Raw genomic sequence first — 27,633 nt, 5'->3', positions numbered from 1 at the left:
AAGTTGACAAAGGGGGTGGGAGGGTCATTTAGAAAAGGGGGAGGGGTTTTGTTTAGAAAACGAACAATTATGTGTAACTTGCATCTCCTAGGGCCGATTTCAATCAAATTTTGTACACATATTCAATATAAGGAGACAACCATATGAGAGTGTAATCTTTGAAAGGGGAGGGTCTGGAGGGAGGGTATGGTTCAGAAAACGGGTAATTCAGAGTAAATTCTGAACCCCTGCACCGATTTCAACCAAATTTGATACAAACATTCTCTACCCTAAACAAAAGATAACAAAGCGGGTGGGGCGGTCATTGTAAAAAAGGGAGGGTATGGGGGAGGGTTGTCTTTATAAAACGAGCAATTCAGTGTAACTCCCAACCCCAGTACCCATATCAACCAAATTTTGTACACATATTCACTAAGAGTAGTCGATCATATGGAAGTGTAATTTGGTAAAGAGGGAGGGGCTGGGGGAGGGTATTGTTCAGAAAACAAGCAATTCAGTGTATCTTTTGAACCCCTGGACCGATTTCATCCAAATTTGGTACACACATTCTCTATCCTAAGGAGAAAATAACAAAGGGTGGTATGATCATTGGGAAAAAGGGATGGTAAGGGGGAAGGGTTGTATTTAGAAAAAGAGCAATTCAGTGTAACACCTAACTCCCAGGACCGATTTCAACCAAAATTGGTGTACACATTTTCTATCCCAAGGAGAAGATAACAAAGGAGGTGGGAGGGTCATTGGGGAAAAAGGGAAGTTATGGGGGAAGGGGTTGTCTTTAAAAAAATGAGCAATTCAGTGTAACTCCCAGGATAAATTACAACCAGATTTGGTACACTTATTCTCTATTTTTGGAAGATGTTTATTGAAAAGGTAGAAGGGCCAAACAAATATATAAAAATAGATTGATACAAAGGAACAATTCTATGAGCGGTAGATCTACCTCTGTGGGTTTTGTGCTACAGCATTGGACATTTTAATTGAATAATTTACTTTTCAGTCCCTAGCAAAGCCGAATACATATAGCTATTAGCTATCTATATATCTCGGATACTTATTCAACGTATGTGACGTATGTGATTTTGTAAACAAAAATTTAAACGTTGATTTCTGCAATCTGATAGCACTCCCACGCAAACCATCGCCACATACAGGTAGGGGAGGTTTCGGCTACATGTTCGTTGTGTTGGTTTGCGTAGGAGTGCCATCATATTTGACAAATCGACGTATGCATCTTTGTTTACAAAATCACATACGTCCTTTTGAATAAGTACCGAGATATATAAAACTCAATGTTTGTATGTTTGTGTGTATGCTCCAGCCTAACTTCTGAACCCATTATTGTATTGTTTAGTTATCGATCAATTTAACCATTTATCGAAATTATGGTTGCCCAGTGACAAGCAATGATTAATGTGTTTCCTTCTGGATGGTGAATGTGATCCCTTCTTTAAAAATAGACGTTTGCCCGGAATAAGGCATCGGTGGATGTTTTTCCTTCTTTAGAAATAAACGTTTGCCCGGAATATGGCGATTATGGGTTTGCTCCCTTCTTCAAAACCAGTCAATGTTTTCAAATGAAATCTGCCTTCTTCTGATCAAATGATGAAGTATCGATAAGAAAACGCAATTATCCTGTTGACCAATTGGTTTATTCATTTTCCGATTGTGAAAAAAAAACTGCGAATCAAACTGGCAATTCCGAGCAAGGCCGGGTACATAAAGCTAGTTCACGATAAATTTGATTGCGCATGTCATTCTGCTGTATGAACTACTTAAATAATGCTACATTTTCAACATCAAATCAGAAACATTATTTTCCACACATCAGATTTACATAGGGGGCATTGTTATCTATTGAAAATAAAAACAAAGGCAATCGAATGACAATAAATAAAATCCATGATATGAAATTGAAACAGTTTTATTGTTACTCTTATGATGGTCACGACAACCTCTTATAGAGTATCAACCAATTCAATACAATGTTTTATTGTAGTTTTATTACTACTCTTAATACGGTTTTAATAACATCTTCTAGGTTGGTCCATTAGGCCGGAAGGCTATCTTAATGATGTCATGAAGAGGTTTTGGTGGAGTTATAAGTTTTATAAGCAACTGGTCATGAAAACCTCCTATAGAGCATGATAAATCTTAAAATGTTACTTGGGTGTTGTTCAACATTGCGCTAGAAGGTGTCATGCGGAGAGCCGGGGGTAACAGCCGGGGTACGATTTTCAACCGATCCAGTCAATTTTTTTTTCGCAGATGACATAGACAATGTCGGCCGAACATTTGCAAAGGTGGCAGAATTGTACATCCGCCTAAAACGCGAAGCAACAAAAGTTGTACTGGTGGTGAATGCGTCAAAGACAAAGTACATGCTTGAGGGCGGAACCGAGCGCGACAGGGCCCGCCTCGGAAGCAGTGTAACGATAGACGGGGATACCTTCGAGGTGGTCGAGGAATTCGTCTACCTTGAACCCTTGCTAACGGCTGACAACAATGTTAGTTATGAAATACGAAGGCGCATCATCTGTGTAAGTCGGGCCTACTACGGGCTCCTGAAGAAACTGCGGTCAAAACAGATTCGCCACCGCACCAAATGTGTCATGTACAAGACGCTAATAAGACCGGTTGTCCTCTACGGACATGAAACTTGGACAATGCTCGAGGAGAACTTGCAAGCACTCGGAGTATTCGAGAGGCGGGTGCTTAGGACCATCTTTGGTGGTGTGCAAGAAGACGGTGTGTGGCGACGAAGAATGAACCACGAGCTCGCCCAACTCTACAGCGAACCCAGTATCCAGAAGGTAGCTAAAGCCGGAAGGATACGATGGGCAGGGCATGTTGCAAGAATGCCGGACGATTTGGATACGCACTGAGTACTTCTGCGAGCACCACTCGCGCTCAACATGGTTTAGCGATTTGGATACGCACTGAGCACTTTTGTGAGCAGCACCCGCACTTCTTTGTAGTTTCATTGTGCATTTTTATCTATTAACTTTGATCGGGCCATCCGATGCGAAGTTTATTAATTTGATATACAGCCATGCACCAGCCTTTTTCATGACCGGGTGATTTCATAATTTCTGAACTGCAATTTAAAGTTTAATTTGATTTTAATTCGCGAATCGGACCAAAGCCTTCCCGAGCAGGAGCGACGACCTCGATAACAGAAATTGGTATGATTTAGCCTTACATAAGAGGTAAAATACCAAAAAATAATACCAAAAACGTTATATGCAGAATACTTAAGGCACACCATGTTTTGGTATTTAAATACCAAACGAATAATAATTGGTTATGCATTTGGTATTGAAATATAATTTAATAACAGAGTTTGTTATGGCTCAAGTATTGTGCATATTAATTGTTGGTATTATTCCTTTGCTATTTTACCTCTTATGCAGGGCTAGTTCATACCAGAGTAAGGTATCAATACCAGAATTAAGTATTATTTAGCCAATTTCTTCTGCTCGGGTTATGTGCAGACATCATGCACGCGTACAAAAAAGGATGAGATTGAGCAACGACTGCTACGCGCACATAAAATTTAGCGCACGCGAGTCTCACAAAGCTTGTGTACCTCACATTTACATTGGTGAGTCGCATTGAGACTTCTCAATGCGATTAGCTCATGCGCTGTTTGCCATGGCAAATCTTTGCAAACAACAGCGAAGGTGCGTAAAATAGCTTAGGCGGGAAATTTTCATTCAATAAAATCGTCGCCTAAGTAACGCCAGCTATGCATTCCTAGCGCATGAGATGAGTCTCATGAGACGTACATTGAGACACGCTCACTCAGTTATTTTATGCGCGCGCTAGCTTCTCTCGTCGCACTGAATCCGTGCTACTTCTTTGTAGTTTCTTTTGTAGCTCATGGCACACTGTCTCATCCATGTATACACGAGAATTAAGAGACTCTGGTTATGTGTCGTCCGTAACTAACCAGGGGAAAACTGGAAAATTGGTTGCATTGTAAACGTGTTGTAAGTCATAGCCTACTAACGCTCAATTCAAATTATGCCTCGTTGGCGCGCTTGCATATGGCGAGTCCACGAGACGTAAGATCGATAAGATAGATACATATCTGCAATGGATATTATGCATATTACACACTGCCAAACAAGAATTCAAATAACTTTAAATTTATAGCACACAACATGCACATCTGAACTAGTTTTGCAATGTGTTCAGTCACTTCAAACCATGGATTCCTGGTCATTGTGGCATTGAAAGCAATGAGCAAGCTAATTGCTGGCAAGACTTGGTTCATCTCGACAATTCATAGGTCCCGAACCATTTTGTGGTATATCTGCGCGTTCTCTTAGAATGGACCTCAAATCTTGGGAATATATTAAAAATAGAGGACATCTGGAAAAAAACCTCGATTGCGATGCATTTCAAACGTTTGTCAACGAGTTTGTCACTCGCAAAATTTTCGATCTTAAGGTCTTATAACAGGCCATTGTCCGAGTCGATATCATTTGAAGCTGTTAGTAAAACTTCAAGATGATGTATGTTATGCCATTGTCCGAACATTTTTAGCAAGAGATTACAAGTCAATACGGTAGTACGATTCATCAGAACCATAATTCCATATTGGGAAAACGCTAGTAGTCTAATAATGCGTCAACTTGACATAGCTACTTCAGATTGGGAATATATCACAATAGATCTAACAAATGGCCGCAATGATTAAAATACCCAACAAGGGAAGAAAAAGAGCGAATTGATTTTACGACAAATGGGTAATATGATGCAATCTTGCATGAATAACTCAAGTGCGATTTATTGTTGTTTAAAATCGCATCCGCGATTTTATTTAAAAACGATTTAGCTCGCCGTTAACTTTCGTTTTTTGAGAATGGTTTTACCAACACTGATTCTAGTGTCCACTTTTCCCGACATTCCAAGCAGTTCTGCACTGACGACCACATATTTAAGGGTCGTACACTTATTACGTAAGCAATTTTTCTGGGGTTTTTGACCCACCCTCCCCCATGTAAGATTTTTCTCATAGTTGATTTTCTCATGAATGATTTTTTATTTATATGGAGCGTAAGATATTGACCGATCCCCCTCCCCCCATAAGTGCTTACGTAATATGTGTACGGCCCCTTATCTCACACGATTACATAGCCTTTAAATATCCAACTAGTTAGGCCGTTACAAATATTTAATTTAAATTATGTCCTACTGTTCTCCGAAAAGTCGGGGGGGGAGGGGAAAATAAAAAATAAATAATAAAATGGAAACAATCAATAAAACTCCTCGGATTTGTTAAAGAATGTTTTGAAAATCCTCAAAATTCCCCGAGTTTTTTTTTTGCTGTCCCCTCAAAATATTTTTTGGGCAAAAAAAACGAAGAGGGGGGAGACAAAATTGTTTTTAAATATTTGTATCGGCCTTATTATCATTACTAATACCAGTTTTTTATTTTTTATAATTTTAAATTCTACGCCGCGTCTTTCTTCGCTAAAGACTTGTAAAGCGGAACTTTTATTTTCAAACTGAAACGAGAAATCACAAATTTGAATGGCATAATAACGGTGGAAATCCGTCCAAATCTTCAATCTTAGGCTTTGGTCCGATTCGCGAATTAAAATCAAATTATATTTAAAAATGACAGTTCAAAAATGTTTAAATAACTTGTGTGCACGTGAAAGCTTTTGGCTCCTAGCTTTGGCGCTGTGTTGGATTCACTTTTCTTCGACCGGCCGTGTCCTCCCCAGAGGGATTTTCGGGTCCAGCAGATGTCACCCCCGGCCGGCATTGCTCCGGTTTCGACTGCGACTGCGCCAAACTCTGTGTACTCCACTGCGGCGGGTACACACACTGTTACCGACCGTAACAACACACGGTGGGCGGGTACACAGTACTCACCCAGCCCGAACAGGTGTGTGGATGTGTAGCTTCTGGACTGCCTGAATCTGACTGATTCGGTCGACTGACTGACTGACTGACTCTGGCTGACAGTTGTCCTGGACTGGGAAAACGCAGTTAGGGGAAAAGGAAACGTCGATTTTCCGATTAATGTCCGCCTAAATACCCATGGTGCAGCGACGTACTTTAAGACAAATTGTGCACCAGGATCCACCGGAAATTTAGGCGGAATGGCCCATCGGCTTCAGGGGGGGTGTCACACCCTGCAAGCCAGCTTCGAAAAAACATGCAACGAATATCCAACAAGGGATTAATCAACGAAGACCACAGCAACGAAAAGGGACAAGCGATTGAAAACCAGGTTCGTAGAACTGCAAATCTTTCAACTTCATCGGAAAAACACGCATACTCGCCAATGTGCTCAAGCAAGGACCGTGGATTCGGCATCGTAGCACTGATGATGATAAAGACGCATTCCCCGTGCAGCTCGAACATGAGTATGACAACTGCCCAAGTACCGATGTCAAAATCATTACAGGCATTTAGTTGCAGTACTTTAAAGAAGTAGCGTTTCATAAATGTTTGACAGTCTCACGTAGCACACATCATTCTTTTAAATATTTTAAACAATTCAAGGAACATCTGAAACAGCTGATTAGATTCTCCAAAAATATTATTATAATTGTATTGGTATGGATGTATAGATGATTTTCTTAGAAAGCAGAAAAGCCATCCACTTAATTGAACGATTATTATGTTTATGAATTATTTTATCTATCAAGGAAGTTAGTTCTAGTTCTCGAACCCGTCCCCATGTATTAATTCACCTTATAGACCAGAGAACATTTCCCGAGGAGTAAATTAAATTCATCATGGGGATAGCGTTTCTCAAAAATGAATTTGCAGCGAGATGTTTAATTGTTTAATTCTCTTCACAGTAAGTTTAGTTCCAATCTATCCACTTGTTGGTGACAACATTTTTCTTGAGAAACAAATTAGCAGCGTTACTAAAATGAAGATATTTTTTTGGTTGAGTAGTTATTTTAATTTTATTTATTTTGTTATGTTTTTCAGTTATTTATTTGAAATAGTGATTCAGTTTTTTCCCAAGAGTTCCTTAAAAAATCATCCCTAGATTCCACTAGAAATTCAATCAGGAGTTCCTTCTAAGATTCCTCTAAGATGTCTCACAGGAATCCCAGAAGAAGTTTATCCTGGAACCGCAGTTTCTCCCAAGGGTTCTTCCATACAATTCCTTACAGGATTTCACTTGATATTCAATCAAGACCTGTGCGCCGATTGAAATTAGATTGGCCTGCCAGATCATCTTCAGCAAGAGCCAGCGGCAGTGGAGTGGCGGCGTCATGCCGCTCGTGATTTACGGCGACGTAAATCAATTTCGTGCATTTATGTTTCTCCAGTATTTCCTTCGGAAATTTCTCCAAGAATTTCTCCACAAGTTCCCCCAAAAATCTCTCCAGAAGCTCCTTCAGGAATTTATCCGCAAGTTCCCCCAGGAATCCCCCCGCAAGTTCCCCAAGGAATTCCTCTGCAAGTTCATTCAGGTCTTCCTCCGCAATTTCCTCCAGGCCTTCCTCCGCAAGTTCCTATAAGTATTCCTCTAAAAGTTCCTCCAGGAATCTCTCCGAAAGTTCCTTCAGAAATTTCTCCAATAGGTTCCTCCGAAAGGTCCTTTAGAGATTTCTCCGGAAGTTTCTCCAAGAATTCGACTAGGACGCATGGGAATTACTTCAGAAATTTCTCCGTAAATCCTTTCAAAAATCTTTCAAAATTCCATCTTAAATTGTTGCGTTAAAAACTTCCACGTCTCCTTTCTCAGAACTTTCACCAGAAAATCATTCAGAAATTCCCATGTAAACTTTTCCTGGCAGTTGCTCTGAAGTTCCAGAAATTCCACCAAGATCTCTCATTAATTACTTCGAGCTCTTCCAGAAATTCCTTATGAATTTCTTCATAAACTCACGTGGAAGCCCTTGACAGACATCATCCCTGGAAATTCCTCCAAAAATTGCTACAAGAATTTTCCCGAAAAAATTGTTCATAATTTTTTTTCGGGAATTCTGTCGAAAATTCCTTGAGAAATCCGTCTTAAAATTCATCTGGCAATTTCTCCAGCTATTCTTTCGAAAATTTCGTTAAAACTCTTTTGGAGCTGCCTCCCGAAATTCACCTTGAAATTCCTCTGGAAATTATTGAAGTAATTCTCCCGCAAGAAACACCCGGAATTCTCACAATTTCTGCGGGTACCTTCTCTAAAATGTCTACAAAAATCATCTAAAAAATCCTTCATGATTCACCGAGATTTTTTTTCCAGGAGTAAGCAGCAATTACCTCGGAAATTCTTCTAGAAACTCTACCAAATTTTCTGTCAGAAACATCTCTATGAATTCTCCCAACAATTTCATCAAGAATTTCCCCGGAAATTACTTCAAGAATTTCTCTAGAAATCCTTTTTCCCCAGAAAATTTCTTCATGAATTCCCCGGCAATTTGGTTCGGAATCCCCACAGAAATTTCTCAAGCTATTCTGCATGGAATTCCTTCAAGAACTACTCCGGGATGTTTCTTTTTTAGAAAGAATTTTCGAAGGAATTCTTGTGGGTGTAATCAAAGGAGTTCCCAAAGGATTTCCTGCTGGATTTCCTATTGTAAGTTCTGCAGGACAGGATCCCAGATGGACCCTGGAGAAATTTTCAGAGGAATTCTTAGAAAAGTATCGGAAACAAATCTAGGAGAAATTCTAAAATAAGAAGTTTTATTGAAATAAAGTTCATAAGGAATTTTCAGAGGAAAATATTTTTAAATTTCCAAACAAATTTCAAATAAAGTTATGAAATAATTTCAAACTTTTAGTAGAGTGTTTAGTAGATCGCCATCCAATAATTTAAATTTAAAAACTTTATCGACAGATATCACCTCAATTCGTCGAGCTGTCGGTATATGGAAGTCGGCCTCCGAGCCTGCCATCAAAACTTCGTTTTTTTGAGTGAACATCTAGCCTTTTCGTTACACCTTGGTGTATTTTTCGTTCAGATTTTTTTTTTTGCTTCGATAGTACGTACGCTTCGATAGTACGTACACTAAAATTACGCAGGTGTACGTACTATCGAGGTATGCCTGTATAGGAGATTTGAGTGTCAGGAGGAGGAGCTCAGATCGACTATTGGAAGATACAGCGCCCACCGGCTGACGAACGAAAACGGTCATTCGCAGCACCTACTTCCAACACAGCCTTCCGTATCAGTACACCTGGTGGTCACCGTTACAGGCGGAAGTGGAGACAGCAGACCCACCTTTTTCAGGAGAAAAAACGCCGCCTAGAAAAAGCGGAGTGCGAGGAGATGGAACAGCTGTGCCGTTCTCAAGAAACACGCAAATTCTATCAGAAGCTCAACGCATCTCGCAAAGACTTCGTGCCGCGAGCTAGGATGTGCAGGGAGCCCTGGGAAGCTCACTAGACCGATCAAAGCAACGGTGGATGGTGTGCAAAACTGTGTGAAGGTTTCTGACGAACACTAAAAGTTCGTTCGAATCCCGTAGGGGACTAAGACAAGGTGATGCTTTCGTGCCTGTTGTTAAATATTGCGCTAGAAGGTGTCATGAGAGCCGAGTACAGCCGGGGTACGATTTTCGACAGATTCAGAACATGCAGTGGGTGGAACCGAGCACTACAGGACCCGCCTGTGAAGCAGTGTTACGATAGACGAGGAAACTTTCGAGGTGGTCTATGAATTCGTCTGCCTTGGATCGTTGGTAACGGTTGATAATAATGTTAGTCGTGAAATACGAAGGCGCATCATCTGCGGAAGTCAGACCTACTACAGAAGTAACTGCGGTAAAAACGATTTCCACCCGCAACAAATGTGTCATGTACAAACGCTCTAAAGACCGGTGTCCTCTACAGACATGAAACTTGAACCATGCTCGAGGACGTCCTGTAGGCACTAGGAGTATTTGAGATCCTTGGCGGTTTGCAGGAAGACGAGCTGTGGCGGCGCAGGATGAACCACGGCAGGGATTGAGCCCAAAAGAGAATATAAAAATGTATCGTTGTTCGTTATCTATTGAGAGCGATTTCTGCAAACCCTGACCATGAGCTCGCTCAACACTACGGCGAACCCAGTATCTATAAGATAGCTAAAGCTGAAAATGTACGATGGAGAGGGCAAGCTGCAAGTGGGCCTGACAGTAACCCTCAAAAACGGTGTTCCCATCCGACTCACCAGGTACAAGAAGGCGTGGAACGCAGCGAGCGTAATGGAGCTGACCAAGTTCAAAGCATTTTTGAGCAATGTTTGGTAATTATCATGAGTTTTTTTTTTCGAAAAGTCGGCCACTGTACACCGTCATTCGTACACAGTGCCTACCTCTGACGTAGCACAGTGCACTGAGATGCGATTAGACTTGAGTGCGATACGCTTGCATAGTTTTATATCTGATGGCACCCAGTGGGTGCAATATCGCGCGCCATCCATCGCATCGCTGTTCGTGGGGTGGATTCATCGCACTTGAACTATGCATATGGCAGCTTGGTGCAATTTGCTTTTGCTGGTGGTGGCCATGCGAAAGGGTAGGAATTTTTACGTGTGTGTTAAGTGCATCAAAACTGATGTCGATCCTAAGCGAACAGTGTTACTATGTAATGTGGATACATGACTGTATATGACGGTAATGTTCGCCGGGTTGTTGCATTTTGTTTTAATGCATCCATCGCAGACCGGCAACCGGCACTTGGCAGGGCCAGCAGTCAGCGTTGGTTGGAGGCACTAATCACACCGCATGTGTGTGCACTTTCTTCGTTCGGTAAATATCGCGAGCGGGGGTGCAACGTACTACCGCTCTGCCTGGTGCTGTACAACAGGCATTTATTGACTTTAATCTCGTAAAACTGCGCTTGCTATATGAGTAATCCAATTAGCGATATAAATTATAAGTGAATATAAACGAAAGCAGGCACGCTGGCAGCGTAATAGATGATGAGAAGGAACTCAAAGCTCCGGTGCAAGCATTAGTTTGTTTTTTTTATCCACTTGTTGGGCAGTTTAAACTGTATGTTCCATCGCTATCTGAAGGTCTGGAGTTACAGGCGAGCAACGAATTTGTGGAAGCCAATTATTACACGCAGTGCTGGTAAAATGAAATATCGTACTGACAGTGAAAAGCCTCGTTCTCAAGATATCAAACAAGACTGCCAATAATTAAGTAATTCTTTTATAATCTTCGTGCAAGTGTCCTCTACATATAATGTATACTTGTGCTAAACGGGATTATTAAATTTGGCACCCCGAATCGAATAACGAAGGCATTGCGGACACAAAAAAGGATCGATAGGTTATGCTTCCGTAAAAATGTTGACTTTTCGATTGATTCATAGGTATTTGGATATTTAAAAGGAACAAATCTAAGCAAAATTTATTGTGAATAGAACGGCATGGTAGTTAATACGATCATCTAATGGAATGCATTCCAAGACTATTTAAAAAACATAGCCCGAGATTAGGAAGCAGCACTTCATCTAAGGAGTAAGGACCAATAATAGTTATTTTAGTCGAAACAACACACTACACAGTATGGTTTTTATAATTCGAATGTTCCATATTTGATCTATGTGTTTACATATCTTTATAATATGACTAAGTTTTTGGTTTGATGTCTGCTCACTTATATCTGAAAATGTCCAATAATATATTACTTTCGTCATATTATTAACATTAATATACCTAGCACACAGCACGTCATTTGCAAAAAAAAATCCGTAAAGTTCTCTGTATTGGAACCAGTTTCTGCGTTCATATTACTCCGCCGATTCTTCATCATGTTTCTTCTCCATCACAACAAACTCATAATCTTCGACGTTGAGTGAACGTTGGTATCCATCATGACACAGCATCCCACTCAGTGGCACATGCGACTAGACACGCTCGTGCAAATTTTTGTTTCCCTCCAAGAGGCAACTTTTTCGTTCAAGTTTGCAAATTTGTTTACATCTTGCCATTTGATACCACGCGCAGGGTTAAAGCAAATCAGTTTCCATTTCTTAGTATGTCCCTAAACCTCATCCTAACTTCTACAGATGGAGTTCTTTACGAAATAGGTAAACACCGTGTTTGTAATTCCAATCATAACTCTGTAAGAGAGGGGTTAATTTTTGCTTCTATTATCAAATTATCTCAACATCCGACTGCTGGATCCATGAACGAATCCGATTTCGGTGTTTGCATCCGTAATAGCTATCTCCCCAGATTAATAACCCCAAATTTCTTGCAAATTGATTATATGTGGTGTGAAAACACAACTGTTCAGAATTATAACCAAACCGCAACGGCATTTCTGATTTTTTTCAGCGAGAACGACAACACCAACAAGCCCGATGACGGTGGTGAATGTTCACTTGATACGATTTTGGTAGCTGTGGATGTGGCAAAGTTGGTTGTTTTCTTTGACGAAGACATTTTTTTTCTTCTTTCGTAGTTAGAAGATAATCCTCTTGATGTTCGCCGACACGACACAGGAAGATGTCATTACCGTTTGCTTCACATGATCACGCACGCACTACCTTGGAGAGATGCTTGCGACGTGTGTATGTCGTATTAATATGGGATTACTGTTATTGTTATTTTGTTGATTCTAAGATATGATTATCGTTTAAGTTCAGTAAAATTTGTGCTCCATTCGAGGGTGGTAATGATAACGAAAAGTTCAACTACAACGTTTGTGAGAGAAAGGGAATTTCTGCACACGGCAATATTTAATTAATTAAATAAGAATAACGCCTGACCCCACCCTATCATATCAGCTAACTGACTTGGTTATGATTCACATAACTTCTTACGGGGGTATTGTAGATGAAATAATTAAATAATTGTTCATACCAAAGCCATCATATCAAAAACCATTTTTTTATTATAGTTTTTAAAGTAAGCCAATCTCGATATCAAAATATTAAGTGCAATTATCAATCTGTAATTTTGCCTTCTCGTATTAGTTATACAATTTATGAAATCCATTTGAAGATCTGCTATTGTGAAATCCTTATTTCCATAGCCTATAAACTTAGGAAACTTCGAATAAATTTTCAATATTGAAACTTCGTCGATTACAGCTATGCGCTTGATCGCTCAACTATAAGAAATGGGTATTGAAGCGAACTGTTCCTCACGCACTGCAAATTCCGCAAGCTGTAGAACTTCCATCGACTGTGTTGTTCTTCTTTCAGTTTCTTGAATTTGTTGGCAGAAAACTTCCCCGAATCAATTATCTCCGGGCAAATTTGCTAATTACTTTTCGCACCCCTTTTCTCCATTCGTCAGGCAGGAGTAAGTCGAGCATTAACATTCGCATTCCTAATCGGCGAAAAACTTTGTAGTGCCTCCGAGCCAGAAGAGCGCGCCCATATTTATGCTGGGTAGAAGTCAGAGTTTTGGCACACTAAAAATAGGGTTTTCTCAAAGCAGTAGCCTTGGGTAACAGCCGTTTTCAGATGAGACCGCCACTGGAAGAGTCAAGCATCATCAGTGATTAAAATTTGGCCCAAACTGGAGAGTGCAGAAACTCTATCTAAATGTGGTAGGTATTTCTTCTTAAATCTTCCATTAGGCCGTTACAAATATTTATTAAAAATTATGTCCTACTGGTCTCCGAAAGGTCAAGGTAGGAGGAATAATAAAAAATACATTTAAATGCATATTATTCGGCTACTCGGCTGTAAGAAAATCATTTTTTGCCTTTCTCGTACAACAAAGTTGTATCGAAAGGCTATCATTTCACTCCGAAAACGTACTTTTTATAGAGGCCTCGGAGACCCATAGTGTTATATACCAATCGACTCATCTCGACGATCTGAGCGAATGTCTGTCTGTCCGTATGTATATGTGTGCACAAAAACTAAGAAAAACATTAGGCAATTTTTCATATAAGGACTGTATCGAAAATAAGTTATCCACATTTTATTCGAATAAAATCGGATGAATTTTAAACATTTATTAAAATTTGTCTAGCAATATATGTAAATTCTGTTGGTTAAGTTTTATGGAAAATTATAATATTGAATAAACATTGCACTATTCCAACATTTATTCAAGCATTTTTTTTCCTGGTCACAAATCGGCATAAAACTGCCTCGTTTTATAACATGATTACTCTCTGGTCAAAATTCCGGTTACTTGATTTTGATTTTCTTCCTTTTCCGGTAGGTTAGTGAACGTGCAGTATTCCCCAAGCTTGTTGACCATGAATTTTTACCTTTAGGGGTGGATAGCGAAACGCTTGATCAAATTATTCATCTCGATGCCCTTCTTACGGTGCTATGTGTCCAAAACTTGAATTTCAATATTACTTTCACAGTCTCACAGTTGAGGTCGAAATACGTACTGGAGAGATAACAAAACGTGGTCGAATTTAATGGAAAGTACTAAACTCGTCTTAGACTTAGACAGTTGAAGACATTCCACTAAATTAGCTTAAATAATTTTCGGATTTGTTAAAGCATATTTTGAAAATCCTTGAAACTTTCCGAAATTGACTCGGGTACCCCCTCAAAACATTATTTTTGGGCAAAACAATCCAAGGGGGGTATAAAAATGGGTGTCAGGCCATTTGGCCGAACGGTCATTGCATCAAATTGCGGTCAAACATCGTTAGACCGAATTAGGGAAGTTCTTTCTTCACCATACCCCTTCTTCCTTCTTCCTTCTTGCATCTTCCTTCTTCTATCGGTCTTCTTCCTTCCTCATTCTTCCTGCTTTCTTCTTCCGTCTTCTTTCCTCATTCTTTATGCTTTCATCTTCCTTCTTATTTCTTATTTCTTCTTTCTTCCTTCTTCCCTTTTCCTTTTTCCTTCTTCCTTCTTCCTTCTTCTTTCTTCCTTCTTTTTTCTTCCTCCTTTCTGCTTTCCTCTTCTTTCTTCTTTCTTCTTCTTTTTTTTCTTCCCTCTTCCTTCTTTATTCTACCTTCTTCCTTCTTCTTACTTCCTTCATCCTTCTTCCTTCTTCCTTCTTCCTTCTTCCCTCTTCCTTCGTATTTCTTCCTTCTTTCTTCTTCTTTCTTATTTTTCCGTTTTCTTTCTTCTTTCTCCCGTATTCTTTCTTTCTTCTCCATTTTTCCTCCTTCTTTCTTCTTTTCCGTTTTCTTTCATCCTTTTTCCTTCTTTCTTTTTTCTTTTTCCTTCTTCTTTCTTCCTTCTTTCTTCTTCCCTCTTCCTTCTACCTTTTTTCTTAATCCTTCTTCTTTCTTCTTTCTTCCATTTTCTTCCTTCTTTCTCCCGTCTTCCTTCATTCTTCTTCTTCCTTTTTTCTTTCTTCTTCCTTGTTCCTTGTTCCTTCTTCTTTTTTCTTCCTCCTTCTTCCTTCTTCCTTCTTCGTTTTTCCTTCTTCCTTCATCCTTCTTCCTTCTTCCTTCTATCTTCTACCTTCTTCCTTCTTCCTTCATCCTTTTTCCTTCTTCCTTCTTCCGCCTTCCGTCTTCCTTCTTCCTCCATCTTCCTTTTTCCTTTTTACTTCTTCCGTTCCCCTTATACCTCATTTTGCACTACTCACTTCCCACTCCCCAGTTCTCATTCGGCCTTCATTCTTCCGTCTTCCTTCTTCCTTCTTCTCCAGAATCTTTTCGGAATCGGAATTTTCAGCTCGGAATCTCCAGAGGAAGAGACTCTCATAAGTATCTCGTAGGTGTTTCAGGAGGAACAAACCAGAGTCAAAAAAAGATGTTCTCAAGAATAAGTTGGGAACTTTTTTTCTTAAATAATTTCTTAAGTTATTCGCATAGCGAATCCTTGAGAAAATTCTTAAACAACACTAAGAGTAGCGCATAGAAATATTCCGGATGAAGCTGCCAGATAAATTTTCACAGAAATTATAAAATTCTGTTGAATAAATAATAATAAGATGTTTATCGTAGAGTAACTTAAACACTTGTTATTGAAACAGAAACAGAAAAAAAAAACTTTGACAGATTTGATAAAGGAAGTCTTTCAAGAGGGAAGCATTTTCAATTCAATACATTTAGAAAATTGACTAGACATGTTCCGATCTCCATCTAACTGAACATATATGCATCTCATCGCGATACGGCACCAATTTCGAAAACATTACAAAAATGAGAAATAAATCAAATACCTTTTCAAATCCAGGAGCAGTTTCCCTATATAGAATTTACTCAAGAAGATCGAAATATGTGGCTCCCATTTTTGTTTTCTTCCGGACAGAATCCTCTCATAATTTGTGAAATTTTCTTCGATTTTCAGGATGAATATTGCATTGCCAATTATCATGATCGTTCAATGTAGGATAAGCATAATAATATTTCGACAGCCCATGCTACAAGAGACCGAGAAATCCTTTGTATGTCCATGATTGTCGTTGCAAGGAATAGTGGGTTAACTGAAATAGTAATGAATAGGAAGTCGCCTTGGAAAAACTAGAAAATAAAAATTCCACAACGCTTCTTCAAGACATGAAGACGAAAATCGTGTTCCATTCAAACGCGCTCGTAATGCGCATTAAAAAAACGATTCGACAGAGACAACGCGTACTACAAGTGCACGATCGGCCAAGCACTAATTATCAAACTTCACTGTCTTATGACTGAAGTAAAATTCCACAAACATTTCTCGCCCGGTCACTACCGAACTGTGTTGTCTACATGAAATTCTTAAATCTAATGGTGGTCAAACAATAAAAACATTAAAGACGGTCCAGCATGCGGCAGCGAAATCTGGATGTAGAGATGTTGAATTCAAATTCATCGGACACTTCGTTGAAACGATGGATCATGGCGACATGAGGAAATATATGAGCTAGATTTGGTTTTAGGAGTATGTTTCCAAAATATTTATGGATTATTATGATGTCTCAGTCATCATATAAAGAAAATCAAAAAAAAAATTAAATTTTGTTCTTTCAAACGACAACCTCCAACGATGCATACATTTTGCAGCTTCCCGCGGAATGGTAGTCCGAAACACTTTCTTCGGCCGCAAGAATATCCACAAGGCCACGTGGAAATCACCTTATCAAGTAACGGAAAACCAAATCGACCACGTTCTAATCGACGGCAAATTCTTCTCCGACATCACGAACGTCCGCACTTACCGTAGTGCGAATATTGAATCCAACCACTACCTCGTTACAGTATGTCTGCGCTCAAAACTCTCGACGGTGTACAACACACGTCGGAGTCGTCTGCCGCGACTAAACATTGGGCGGCTGCAAGACGGTAGACAAGCCCAAGACTACGCGCAGCAGCTGGAAGTGGCACTCCCAACGGAAAAGCAGCTAGGCGCAGAGTCTCTTGAAGATGGCTGGAAAGATATTCGATCCGCCATTGGAAGCACCACAACCGCTGCACTAGGCACGGTGGCCCCTGATTAGAGAAACGACTGGTATGACGGCGAATGTGAGTAGTTAGTTGAGGAGAAGAATGCAGCATGGGCGAGATTGCTGCAACACCGCACGAAGCACGATACAAATGGGCGAGGAACAGACAAAACTCGAATTTCGGAGGAAAAAGCGCCAGCAGGAAGCTCGAGACCGTGAAAAGACGGAGCAACTATACCGAGCTAATAATGCACGAAAGTTCTATGAGAAGTTAAACCATTCACGTAAGTAGGGACGTTCCGATACTTCAAAATATCGATATTTGATCCGATACGATTATCGAATCGAAGTATCGATATCACCGATATATTGGAATGAAAATATCGATATATCGGAAAATCATATGATATTTCAAAAATGAACATAATAATTATTTAGAATATATTTGTTGTAGTTATTCAATTACTATCGTATTAGCCCTTTACAATTATTATTAGAAATGACTTTTTTCCATTACTTAATCCAATCTGTTTCTAGAGTGTGCCAGTCCAACAATCATTGGCGGCGGCGTCCGTCGTAGTTTTAACCGATACTGCCCATGATTTCATAGTTGACGTAACAACCATTTCACTTTTGCATATATTTCGAATAATTCAAGGACAAACATCGCAAATTCAAAACATTTCAACCCGTAAGCACTTAAATGAGGTTTGGAACAAGCAATGTTGCAGCGGTTAAATTACCCTAGTAGAGGCGTTTTAAGTCAAATTCGCTGAAATTTTAAATGGTTGATACGTCAGCTATCATGGGCAGGGTAGTTGCCGCGTTTTCGGCATGATACTGACTTCACTATTTTCCGTTTGCTAAAAAAAACTGAAGTTTCGAAATTCCACTGACATTTTTTTGTATTTCGCCTCGGGTTATTCTGATTCTTTACAACAGAAAAATTTCTCTTCAGAATTTCCACGGAAGTTTTTTAAAGTTTAAATTTAATTTTCAAAGAAAATTCAGAATTTTCAGAAAATCTATTACATTGACTTGTCATAAGACGAGTTTGTACAATCTCATTTAATTCCACCACTTAATTGTACCTTGACAGATACGTATTTCGACCTCAACAGTAAGGCCATCTTCAGTGTCTCGTACTTGACTCGACTTATTGAAATATTTTTAACTATAAACGGAAATTCTCTTAAACTTCCATGCAAAAAATATCTTTTTGTTACACATGGAATTCCCTTGTATTTCGGCAGGAAATTCTCATCAATTTTTATGGGCAGTCTTCAAAATTTACGCAAAAAGTTCCATCAGAAAAAAAAATAAAAATTTACATAAAAAAACCGGTAGAAATATAAAAAAAAATTCTCAATAGTTCCTAAGCGGCATTATTTTGAAGGAGATTTTCAAATGTTTTCCAATTCTCTAAATTCCCATTTTCACAAATCTCTTACTAAATTCTAAAGTTGTTTTTCTAATTTATCATAGGAATACGTCAAATATATTAATGAACTCGCATAAGGGTTCAAAGACCAGCGGCATGATAGATGTTGCACAACGGCGCGTCAATGCAACATGTTGAGTTGCCAAAACTATTTGTGATGGCAGCGCACACCTAACACCGTTCGCGCTACAGAGAAAAATCCTTTAAACTATTAAAAATACGGCATTTCAGATCCATTTTCTTTCACAAAATACAATGCAATTGTTATTTTTGTGTTACTTTGTGCTGATTCAATATATCGATATCGAAAGCAAAAATATCGATATGACCGATATATTGAAAGTAAAATATCGATACAAAAATATCGGATATCGAAACAGAATTATCGATATTCCGATATATCGAAAGTATCGGAACGTCCCTATTTTGCTGACAGACAAAACTGAAGTGGCTGCCAGGTGGAAGCAACACTTCGAGACTTTGTTGAATGGAGGAAGTGACGGTGCATCGGTAAGCAGAATAAATATTAGCGACGATGGACAAGCTGTGGAGTCACCTACACTAGATGAGGTTAAAAAAGATGTTAAAGAGCTGAAAAACAATAAGGCTGCGGGGAAGGAACAGCTCCCGGCTGAACTTCTCAAGCACGGTAGTGAGCAGCTTTATGAAGTTCTGCACCATATTATGTTGAAAATATGGGAAGACGAGGAAATGCCTGCTAGCTGGTTGGACGGCCTCATTTGCCCTCTCTTTAAGAAAGGGCACAGCTTGGAGTGCGCCAATGATCGAGGAATAACCCTCTTTAATTCGGCGTACAAAACTATGTCCCGTATTCTGTTCAACAGATTGAGACCGCTTGAAGAGTCCTTCATCGGTGAATACCAAGGAGATTTTCGTGAGGGCCGATCAACGACGGATCAAATGTTTACCCTGATACAAATCCTTGATAAATTCCGGGAGTACAACTTGCAAACACATCATCTGTTTATTAATTTCAAGGCGGCGTACGATTCAGTGAAACGGAAGGAATTATGGCAAATTATGCTTGAACATGGTTTTCCGGCGAAACTGATAAGGCTGATTCGTATAACGTTGGACGGATCGAAATCAAGTGTAAGGGTTGCCGATGAAATATCGACGTCATTTGTTACCTGCACTCATGCACTCTCGAATCTACTGTTCAATATAGCGCTCGAGGGAGCGATTAGGAGAGCTGGTGTGCAAAAAAGCGGTACCATTATCACAAGACCGCATATGCTCCTTTGCGGACGATATCTATATTATCGGGATTGATTGTCGTGCCGTGGAAGAGGCTTTTGTGCCTTTTAAGAGGGAGACAGCGAGGATTGGACTCACGATCAATTCCAGCAAAACGAAGTACATGGTCGCTGGCAATCAACGTGGGTTCATTAGTGGTGGTGGTAGCGAAATGGTGCTGGATGGTGAAAAATTTGAAGTGGTAGAAGAATTTGTTCATCTTGGAACATTAGTGACGTGCAATAATGATGTTACCCGCGAGGTAGCTGCAAATAGAGCTTATTACGGACTTCGTAACCTGCTTAAGTCCCGTAGTCTGCAAACGAAAACAAAACTCGCGTTGTATACTACTCTGATTCTTCCGGTGGCTTTATACGGCCATGAGACATGGACGTTAAAGGAGGCTGATCGGAGAGCTTTCGGAGTGTTTGAGCGTAAGGTTCTGCGGACAATACTCGGCGGTAAACAGGAGAACGGTATCTGGCGGCGTCGCATGAATCATGAGTTGTACCAGGTGTATAAAGGGCTGGATAGTATTAAGCTTATACAACACGGCAGACTACGGTGGGCTGGTCACGTTGTTCGTATGCCGGAAGAACGGCAAGCGAAGATAATATTTAGTAGAGAACCCGGAAGAGGCCGCAGGCTTCGTGGAAGGCCGCGTACACGATGGCTTTTTGCAGTTGAAGAGGACCTGAGGTCGCTCAATGTTCAGGGCGACTGGAAGCGATTGGCCCAGGATCGAGTCCAGTGGAGAAGGATACTCCATTCGGCGTAGGTTCATCGAAGAGTAGCCCATCAAATATCAGGTAAGTATAAACCTTTAATTTTTGCACAAAAGTTTTGTTCCAGGCAGTTGATGAAACAATGCACCGTGCGTCTCCATATGCCTGTATGCTTTATAATGAACATTTTTAAAACTTGTAGGCATAAACAATAATATATCTCCAAAAGTAATGAAATTATAAACTTGGCGATTTTGACAAAGTTTCTAAGAAGAAGTTTTGCTACAACTATTGTGAAGACACAAACCTCGTATGTTGTAAAGGGAAAAACATTTTTTCCATCTCACTTTTAGGGGGATCGATCTTTAAGCTGAGCGCATTAACTTACTGAAGACACCATTAGACTAAATCGTATAATAAAAGTATTATTAAATTTACGTGCTAAATAGTAGTTGATAGATCAGCGTCGAAAGAATACCCCCAATGTGCACAAATTCTCAAAGCGTGGTTTCATAGGGAAAGATGCGAACATTCGATTATGTAGAAGAGATCGAAAAAACGTAGTTAAAACTATATTATTCTGATTATTGCTTAAAAGCTAAAGAAAATTTTACTTGATTACAGTTCGACTGGGGTGTTTATTGAAATATTTTGGCTTTTTCAGTCTGATATATTCAAACGGGTTTATATTTGCATTGCCCGACGTTTCGGCCCGTTTATTGGATCTTTTGAAAAAGGCGAGCGAAATAATGACCCCAATATTTGTATCAAATAAAATCACAGCGTGTGATTTTTACCAATGCTACTCGAGTAGCTTCGTCAGATACATCTACAGCAGTACATTCGAGTACCAAACACGTGCTGCTGTCTTATCACCTATACTCACACTTTTTAAAGTTCAAAACAGGGAGGCTCGCTACCCCAATCACTTGAATGAGATTGCTCGAAACGTACCTACATCGATGATTTGTACAAGTGTGTTGCAAAGATGACCGACACAGAGCAGAATGTGTGCAAAGTAGCTACAGTTTAACCACAAGGAAAATGCGTACGAAGCCGTCTGGCATCATAAATAGGTGTTATCGTTTCCTTCGAATTATAACCTTCTGCCAATTCCTAGTATTCGGGAACGGCCTGCAATGGGCTAGAAAAGGTAGTATATGATAAATGTGTATCTCGTCATTTCACCAACTTAGGACTTAAGTACTTCAAATGCGAGTAAAAATGCGAGGAGCGTCGAACTTTTTTTTTGTATTACATCCCCAACTGGAATATTGAAGCTTCGCAGCGCAGTTCACTTCGACAGTAAATTGCGAGTTTATTAAGTTTCCATTTCTGTGTTTTTATATCATGATGCTAACCTTATGTTAGTCTTATGCCCAGGGAAGCCGAGAAAACTTCTACCCAGTCCAGGAATCGAGCTCAGCTACATTCAGCATGACCCTGTCGCGCATGGTGCTACTGACCAACATTTGAACCAACAGTCATTTGACTTTAAAGCTCCTAAAATGTACAGATTTTCTGAAAATTTGAAAAATAATTTAAGTGGACTGAAATTTCTAAAGTCTACATGCATGAAAACCATCAAAATTAAACTTATATAGATGGGCAAGATTTTTTATATGTGGATAGCAAATTTATTTGATGCTGAATCTAAAATTGTATCCCTTAAATATAGCAAAACGGCAATGCATTACAATATCACGCATTTTCTATTTTGCCATACGTAACCCGTAAACCATGCTAAATCTATTTCTAAAACAAAATGCAAGTTATGGGACGATTTCCAGGGTCAATGAACGTATCACTAAAATACTGTATTTTAAGAACTGCTTCCAAATATAACCACAAATGGTAAGAAAAACGCGTCCCACCACCAAACAAACAATCATCCAGTATTCGCAAGTCCTCGCAACAAAAAAAATCAATATCCTAATTTACCGCTTGAAAAGATTCAGGTCTCAAAGTCCACCGAACCACACGATAACAACGACGATGGCCAAGACAAATCGATCGCCGTCGCCACCATTAATTCATTTATCCACTGTGGCAGCGCACATCACACTTACAGAATGCGGAAAACAACAAAACATCGATGAAGAAAACACTGACAGTGAGTTAGCTGCTCTTGGTTTTGTGACGATGATTGTTGTTGCGGGAACGAGATGTCACATCATCACCCACAACCGCTCGTTCTTGATTGTTTCGCTGGGAGTTGCACTTTGCCACTCTGCGCCGTGTACCTACTGTGTTATCTGTGCTATCAAACATCGACAACCTACGGTTTCACAGTGGGAAAGAATATACCACGGCTGGTGAACACACAGAAAATGGACTGTTGGTTTGGTGGAAATGTGAAACTTTTGTGAAAAGGATTTGAAATCGACTTAAATTTACTCGATAATGGTAAAATGGAACTGCATCAGTATATATTTGAGGGCATGAATTTCAAACATATTTTTCTGAGCAGCATGTAACATTCCTATCAACCATAACAATAATTCTACAGCTACAATTTTTCCAAATTTTCTACCATTTTCCCCACAGTCCAGCAAAACCGCCCCACAGTACAATACCATTTCCATATTATCTCTTAGTGGGGCTGGCTATCCGTCATGACCACACTTTTGCTTCTTTCTTCGCTCACAACAAGTGTACGGCGTCAAACACTTTTCTCCGACTCACGCGAACTGCTCAAGGGTATTTCTACTGATAACAACGGAAACACCCCCAAGCAGCCCCCTTCCGTCCATCATCGTTTCGCCGCCCGCCGTGCCACGTCGGTTTCGCGTCCATTCGCGGCAGTTGGGCCAGACGCAACCCCAATAAGTTCCACCTTGTAGTCTTCTTTTCGCTCGATTCGCCTTCAGCTTCCGACCGGGCGCCAATATTCTTCCCATTACTCCTCTTCACTTTTTGATTGCTATATTACACACTCAACAAGCACTTGGGTCCACCACATCGCCTTACGCCTTGGGAACCCTCCTGCTGGTACCATGCCGGCTGCCACCCTCTCGCGCGTCCAGGCAGGAGGGGGCGGACTAATACAGTGATCTGTCCGAGTCAACAGTTGCTTCCGGGCTTGTAGTTAACTTTCGTCTTCTATTGATGAGGATTTTCGGTTCTGAGAAGTCTCAATAAATATACAGCAATGATAGCCACAGCCGTTGAGCGTGGCTTTACCGTACTAGGGTATATGGGAGGGTGAGTCCATTGGGAGATAAACTTTAAAGTAAATATTGGTACAGCAGCTTGACTGATAGTGTTGTCCTAATCATCTGCCAAAAAATAACTTAAATTATTATACTTTTGGGATCAGCCACACCGATGGGAGCTCTTACCCTAGTTTGTCGGACGAACGGGTTAATTGCTCTCCAGTTGTGGCTAGCGCGTGAAAAATGCCACCCCAACTGACGTCACGGAGTGTGACCGTACGCACGTTAGGAAAACTTTGTCGCCCAGCGACCCGACGACTGATGTGAAAAATGATGTGAAAATAATGAGCTTAAATGACGATGGTATTTGTGTAGGGATTAGACAAATATCGTCTTGTGAGTTCTCGAGGAGAAATACAAATTTTACTATATTTTTGTGTTATCTTTGGTAGGATGATGGAAAACTATATCTATCTTTATTAATCAAAATGAGTTGGTGTTTCAATTGCCATGAGCTTAGATCGCTGAAAAATTGTCTGATTTGCAAATTTCCTCACTCGGGATTTGCGTTATTTTTACAGTATCGACCTTGTTTTGTCACTCCCTGATTTTGTCTACCACCGATTTTATCACGTTTCGACCCGATTTTGTCAACCCATTTTTTTTTTGAAAATTTTAGTCGTTCTTTTTTGTAAATAATATCGCAAGCAACAATGGTTTTCATGAAAAAAAACTTTCACCGCCTGTGGTTAATTATGAATCCTTTCTGAGTACCTGTCAAGCATTTTGAAAGTCTTTTAGAGAAGAAATTATAGATTCCGTTCACGTATTTTACCATCCCTGATTCATATTTGGCCGCACAGATAGAAAAATCCACTGAAATTTACGCTAAAAAGTATGCACATAAATGGAACGCCATTATATGCGTAATTCCATACGGGATATAGCCTGAATGTATACAATGTTTGACGTGAATCGTAGATATAGCATACAAGTTGTAAGCAATCTTGTTGGCAAGAGGACCATTTCAGCGTAAAATAGCGTAAATTTTCGCATGTTAAGTTTTACGCGCTGTTTATTTTTTATTATTTTTTTCTGTGCGGGGTTCTGCCAAATTGCACCAAAAAAACTCATTATTCTACTTAAGCTTTCGCTTAGCAGATTTAGCTGATTAAATTGTTGGATTTCCCACTACCCCAGAACTAAGGCTATCCTACAGCAAATATGAAGATAAATTGATTTGAAATTATTTCCGTTTTACTTTTAAGGTAACTCGGAGAGGCGCTACACACCGTGTTGTTTTTCTTATCTGTTTCTTTCTAGCAGTTTTGCCGTAGTTTTGGAGCGACGTATTTCGGTTTTCAATTGTTTGAAGTAACTGTGAATGTATCACTGTATCAGCATGTAGATTGCGAATAAGCAAGCGCCAAAATCATATTTGTTATAGACAAAAAGTTAAGCACTCAATGATGAACATGATGACGATTTGATGATTGTTCGTGCTTCCCGTATCAAGTTAAGATTGGCAGAACCCCGACCATTTGTGAAACAAATTTAAAAATTGAAATTTTTTTCCACATTTTGTCACATTTCCTATTTTATCACCTCAAAATTCGCCAGGGGGTGATAACATCGGGATTCTACTGTATATTCAAAAAGTTGGTCAATTTGATTGAGAAAGTTGAAAATCGTTAAAAGACATCCAAATACAACTTTGGGTTATTTGGTAAAGCAATAACAAAGAAATTGATCTAGTTCTAGAGTGCCGTGCCATAATTAATTCATTTAGTATGTATCATATGTACCACAAGTACAGAAAACAAGGTAGGCTCGTAATAAAAATGACGTCACATGTTTGCATTCGAACTCAGATTGCCTTGTTTTGTGTGTGCCGTTGTCCAGAAACAAAAACCCTATAGCAAGTCTGGGTACTTTCCGCTAGTTTAAGAATGAAAACCGAAATAATGATCACCTTGTAGTTATATTTTTTTTCTTCCAATTAGTTAAGACAACAAAATTAAATGGCTCGATGTACTATTTTTTTATAACTTTCATACAAAATGGTCGATCGAGGTCAAATTCAATAGTCATCAACCACCTTGTAAATCAAATTCATCAGAAAAAGGGACAATTTGAGCAAATAAAAAATGATTCTATGAGTGTAAAAGTTAACTTCTCGCGAAAACTAAATTGACAGTTCAATGTGGTCAAATCGTTTACCATGTTAGTGTTTGTACTAAACAGATTTAACAAAATATGATTTCAACAGCAGATCCGACAAGCTTCGTTTCGCCTAAAATGATTTATTCTCTGATTACTTCTCGAGTTATGCAGAAACTTCTGTTTCATTTGTATCGGAGCCCCCCTTTCCAGAAGGGGAGGTTTTCGAACCACTACAGAAACATATCTTCCCTTTCAAATTCTCCACATGCCACGTTTGGTTTCATTTGCTTGATAAATTTTTGAGTTATGAATAAATTTGTGTTTCATTTGTATGGGCTCCCCTTTCCAAAGATGGGATTAGTCTCGAACCATTTTGAAAACCTTCCCCGGCCTCAAAAACCTCTGTGTACAAATTTTCACACCGATCGGTTCAGTAATTCCCGAGTCTATAAGGGTCAGAGGGACAGAAATTATTTTTTATGTATATAAACAGAAGAAGATTAAAAAGACTTGCAACCCTAGGCTGGCACACCTCTGGTTGCAGAAGACAAAACTGGAGCACTTGACTTACCCGCATAACGAAGAGTTTTCAATAAAATTTAAAAATAATTGTTGATGCCCTTGTGATCCATAGAAAAAAAAATACCTTCAACAATTGTTGCATCCCAGTTCAACCAAGAGTTCCTTGAAGTACACTGAATTCTGTTTTTACACGATTTACACTTTCTCAATTTTGCACCCATCCTAAATGTTTAACGCATATTAATTACAATGTGAATTTTCTTTGAATTATTTAGGATACATTTTGGTGGTAAATTGAAGTCACACGATCAAGTGAAAAAAAAAATCGTGTAAAAACAGAATCCTGTATAGGCCTTCAGCTCCTTGAGAGCTATTAGTCTTTTCTAATCGTTTATGCTGATGGATGCTCGGCACGGCAAATGCTGGGTAAAGCGTACCATTGGTACTTCGCGTAACTGAAGGAATAAAATAGACTCCATCTTGCGGTCCTCAGCCTCTTACCCAGCAATTACTATCCCTACCTCCCCGTGGTGCTGGCCGCAATACGAGCAACCTTAGGGAAGATCGGGTAACCAACCCCGGTGGGAACTATGGTCGTACGCTGACAGGGAAGGGGGGGGGGGGTCTCCGGGGGTGCAAATCCTACTGAGCGTCTGTTCTCCATGTTAGGGGCGGTTGATCATCGTCCGAGTGCCAGCGAGGGACTCTAAGTGAAACTGTGCACCATGGTCCACCGGAAATAAGGAGGAATGGTCCTCCGGAAATTTAGGGGGTTTGGTGTCAGGTCCTGCAAGCCAGCCTTTAAAAAAACATACATACGCAACGAACAATCAACAAGAGAGTACGGACCGGAACCATCGGCGAAGACCACTGCGACGAAAAGGGACTAGCGATTGGAAACTCGGTTCGTGGAACTGTAAATCTCTCAACTTCATCGGGAGCACACGCATACTCGCTGATGTGCTCAAGGACCGTGGATTCGGCATCGTAGCGCTGCAGGAGGTTTGTTGGAAGGGATCAATGGTGCGAACGTTTAGAGGTAATCATACCAGAGCTGCGGCAACACACACGAGCTGGGAACAGCTTTCATACTGATGGGCGATATGCAAAGGCGCGTGATCGGGTGGTGGCCGATCAATGAAAGAATGTGCA

General features: G+C 39.9%; 2 protein-coding genes across 15 annotated transcripts in view; one reads left to right on the top strand and one right to left on the bottom strand.

Moving 5' to 3' along the window:
• Positions 1–27,633, bottom strand: part of LOC134212544 (dual 3',5'-cyclic-AMP and -GMP phosphodiesterase 11-like) — a 390,689-nt gene that overhangs the window by 189,651 nt on the left and 173,405 nt on the right. The gene's annotated exons all lie outside the window — the stretch shown is intronic.
• LOC134216694 (ATP synthase subunit a-like) lies at positions 11,227–15,838 on the top strand. The gene is made up of 2 exons (XM_062695533.1): positions 11,227–13,650; positions 13,807–15,838. The coding sequence occupies exon 2, from the start codon at positions 14,486–14,488 to the stop codon at positions 15,569–15,571; it is 1,086 nt and encodes a 361-aa protein (XP_062551517.1). The 5' UTR covers positions 11,227–13,650; positions 13,807–14,485; the 3' UTR covers positions 15,572–15,838.

The sequence above is a fragment of the Armigeres subalbatus genome, chromosome 2 (genome assembly GCF_024139115.2).
Source record: "Armigeres subalbatus isolate Guangzhou_Male chromosome 2, GZ_Asu_2, whole genome shotgun sequence".
NCBI classification, from domain to species: domain Eukaryota; kingdom Metazoa; phylum Arthropoda; class Insecta; order Diptera; family Culicidae; genus Armigeres; species Armigeres subalbatus.
Note: the sequence above shows the minus strand (reverse complement) of the source record. Positions and strands in the feature narration are given on the sequence as shown.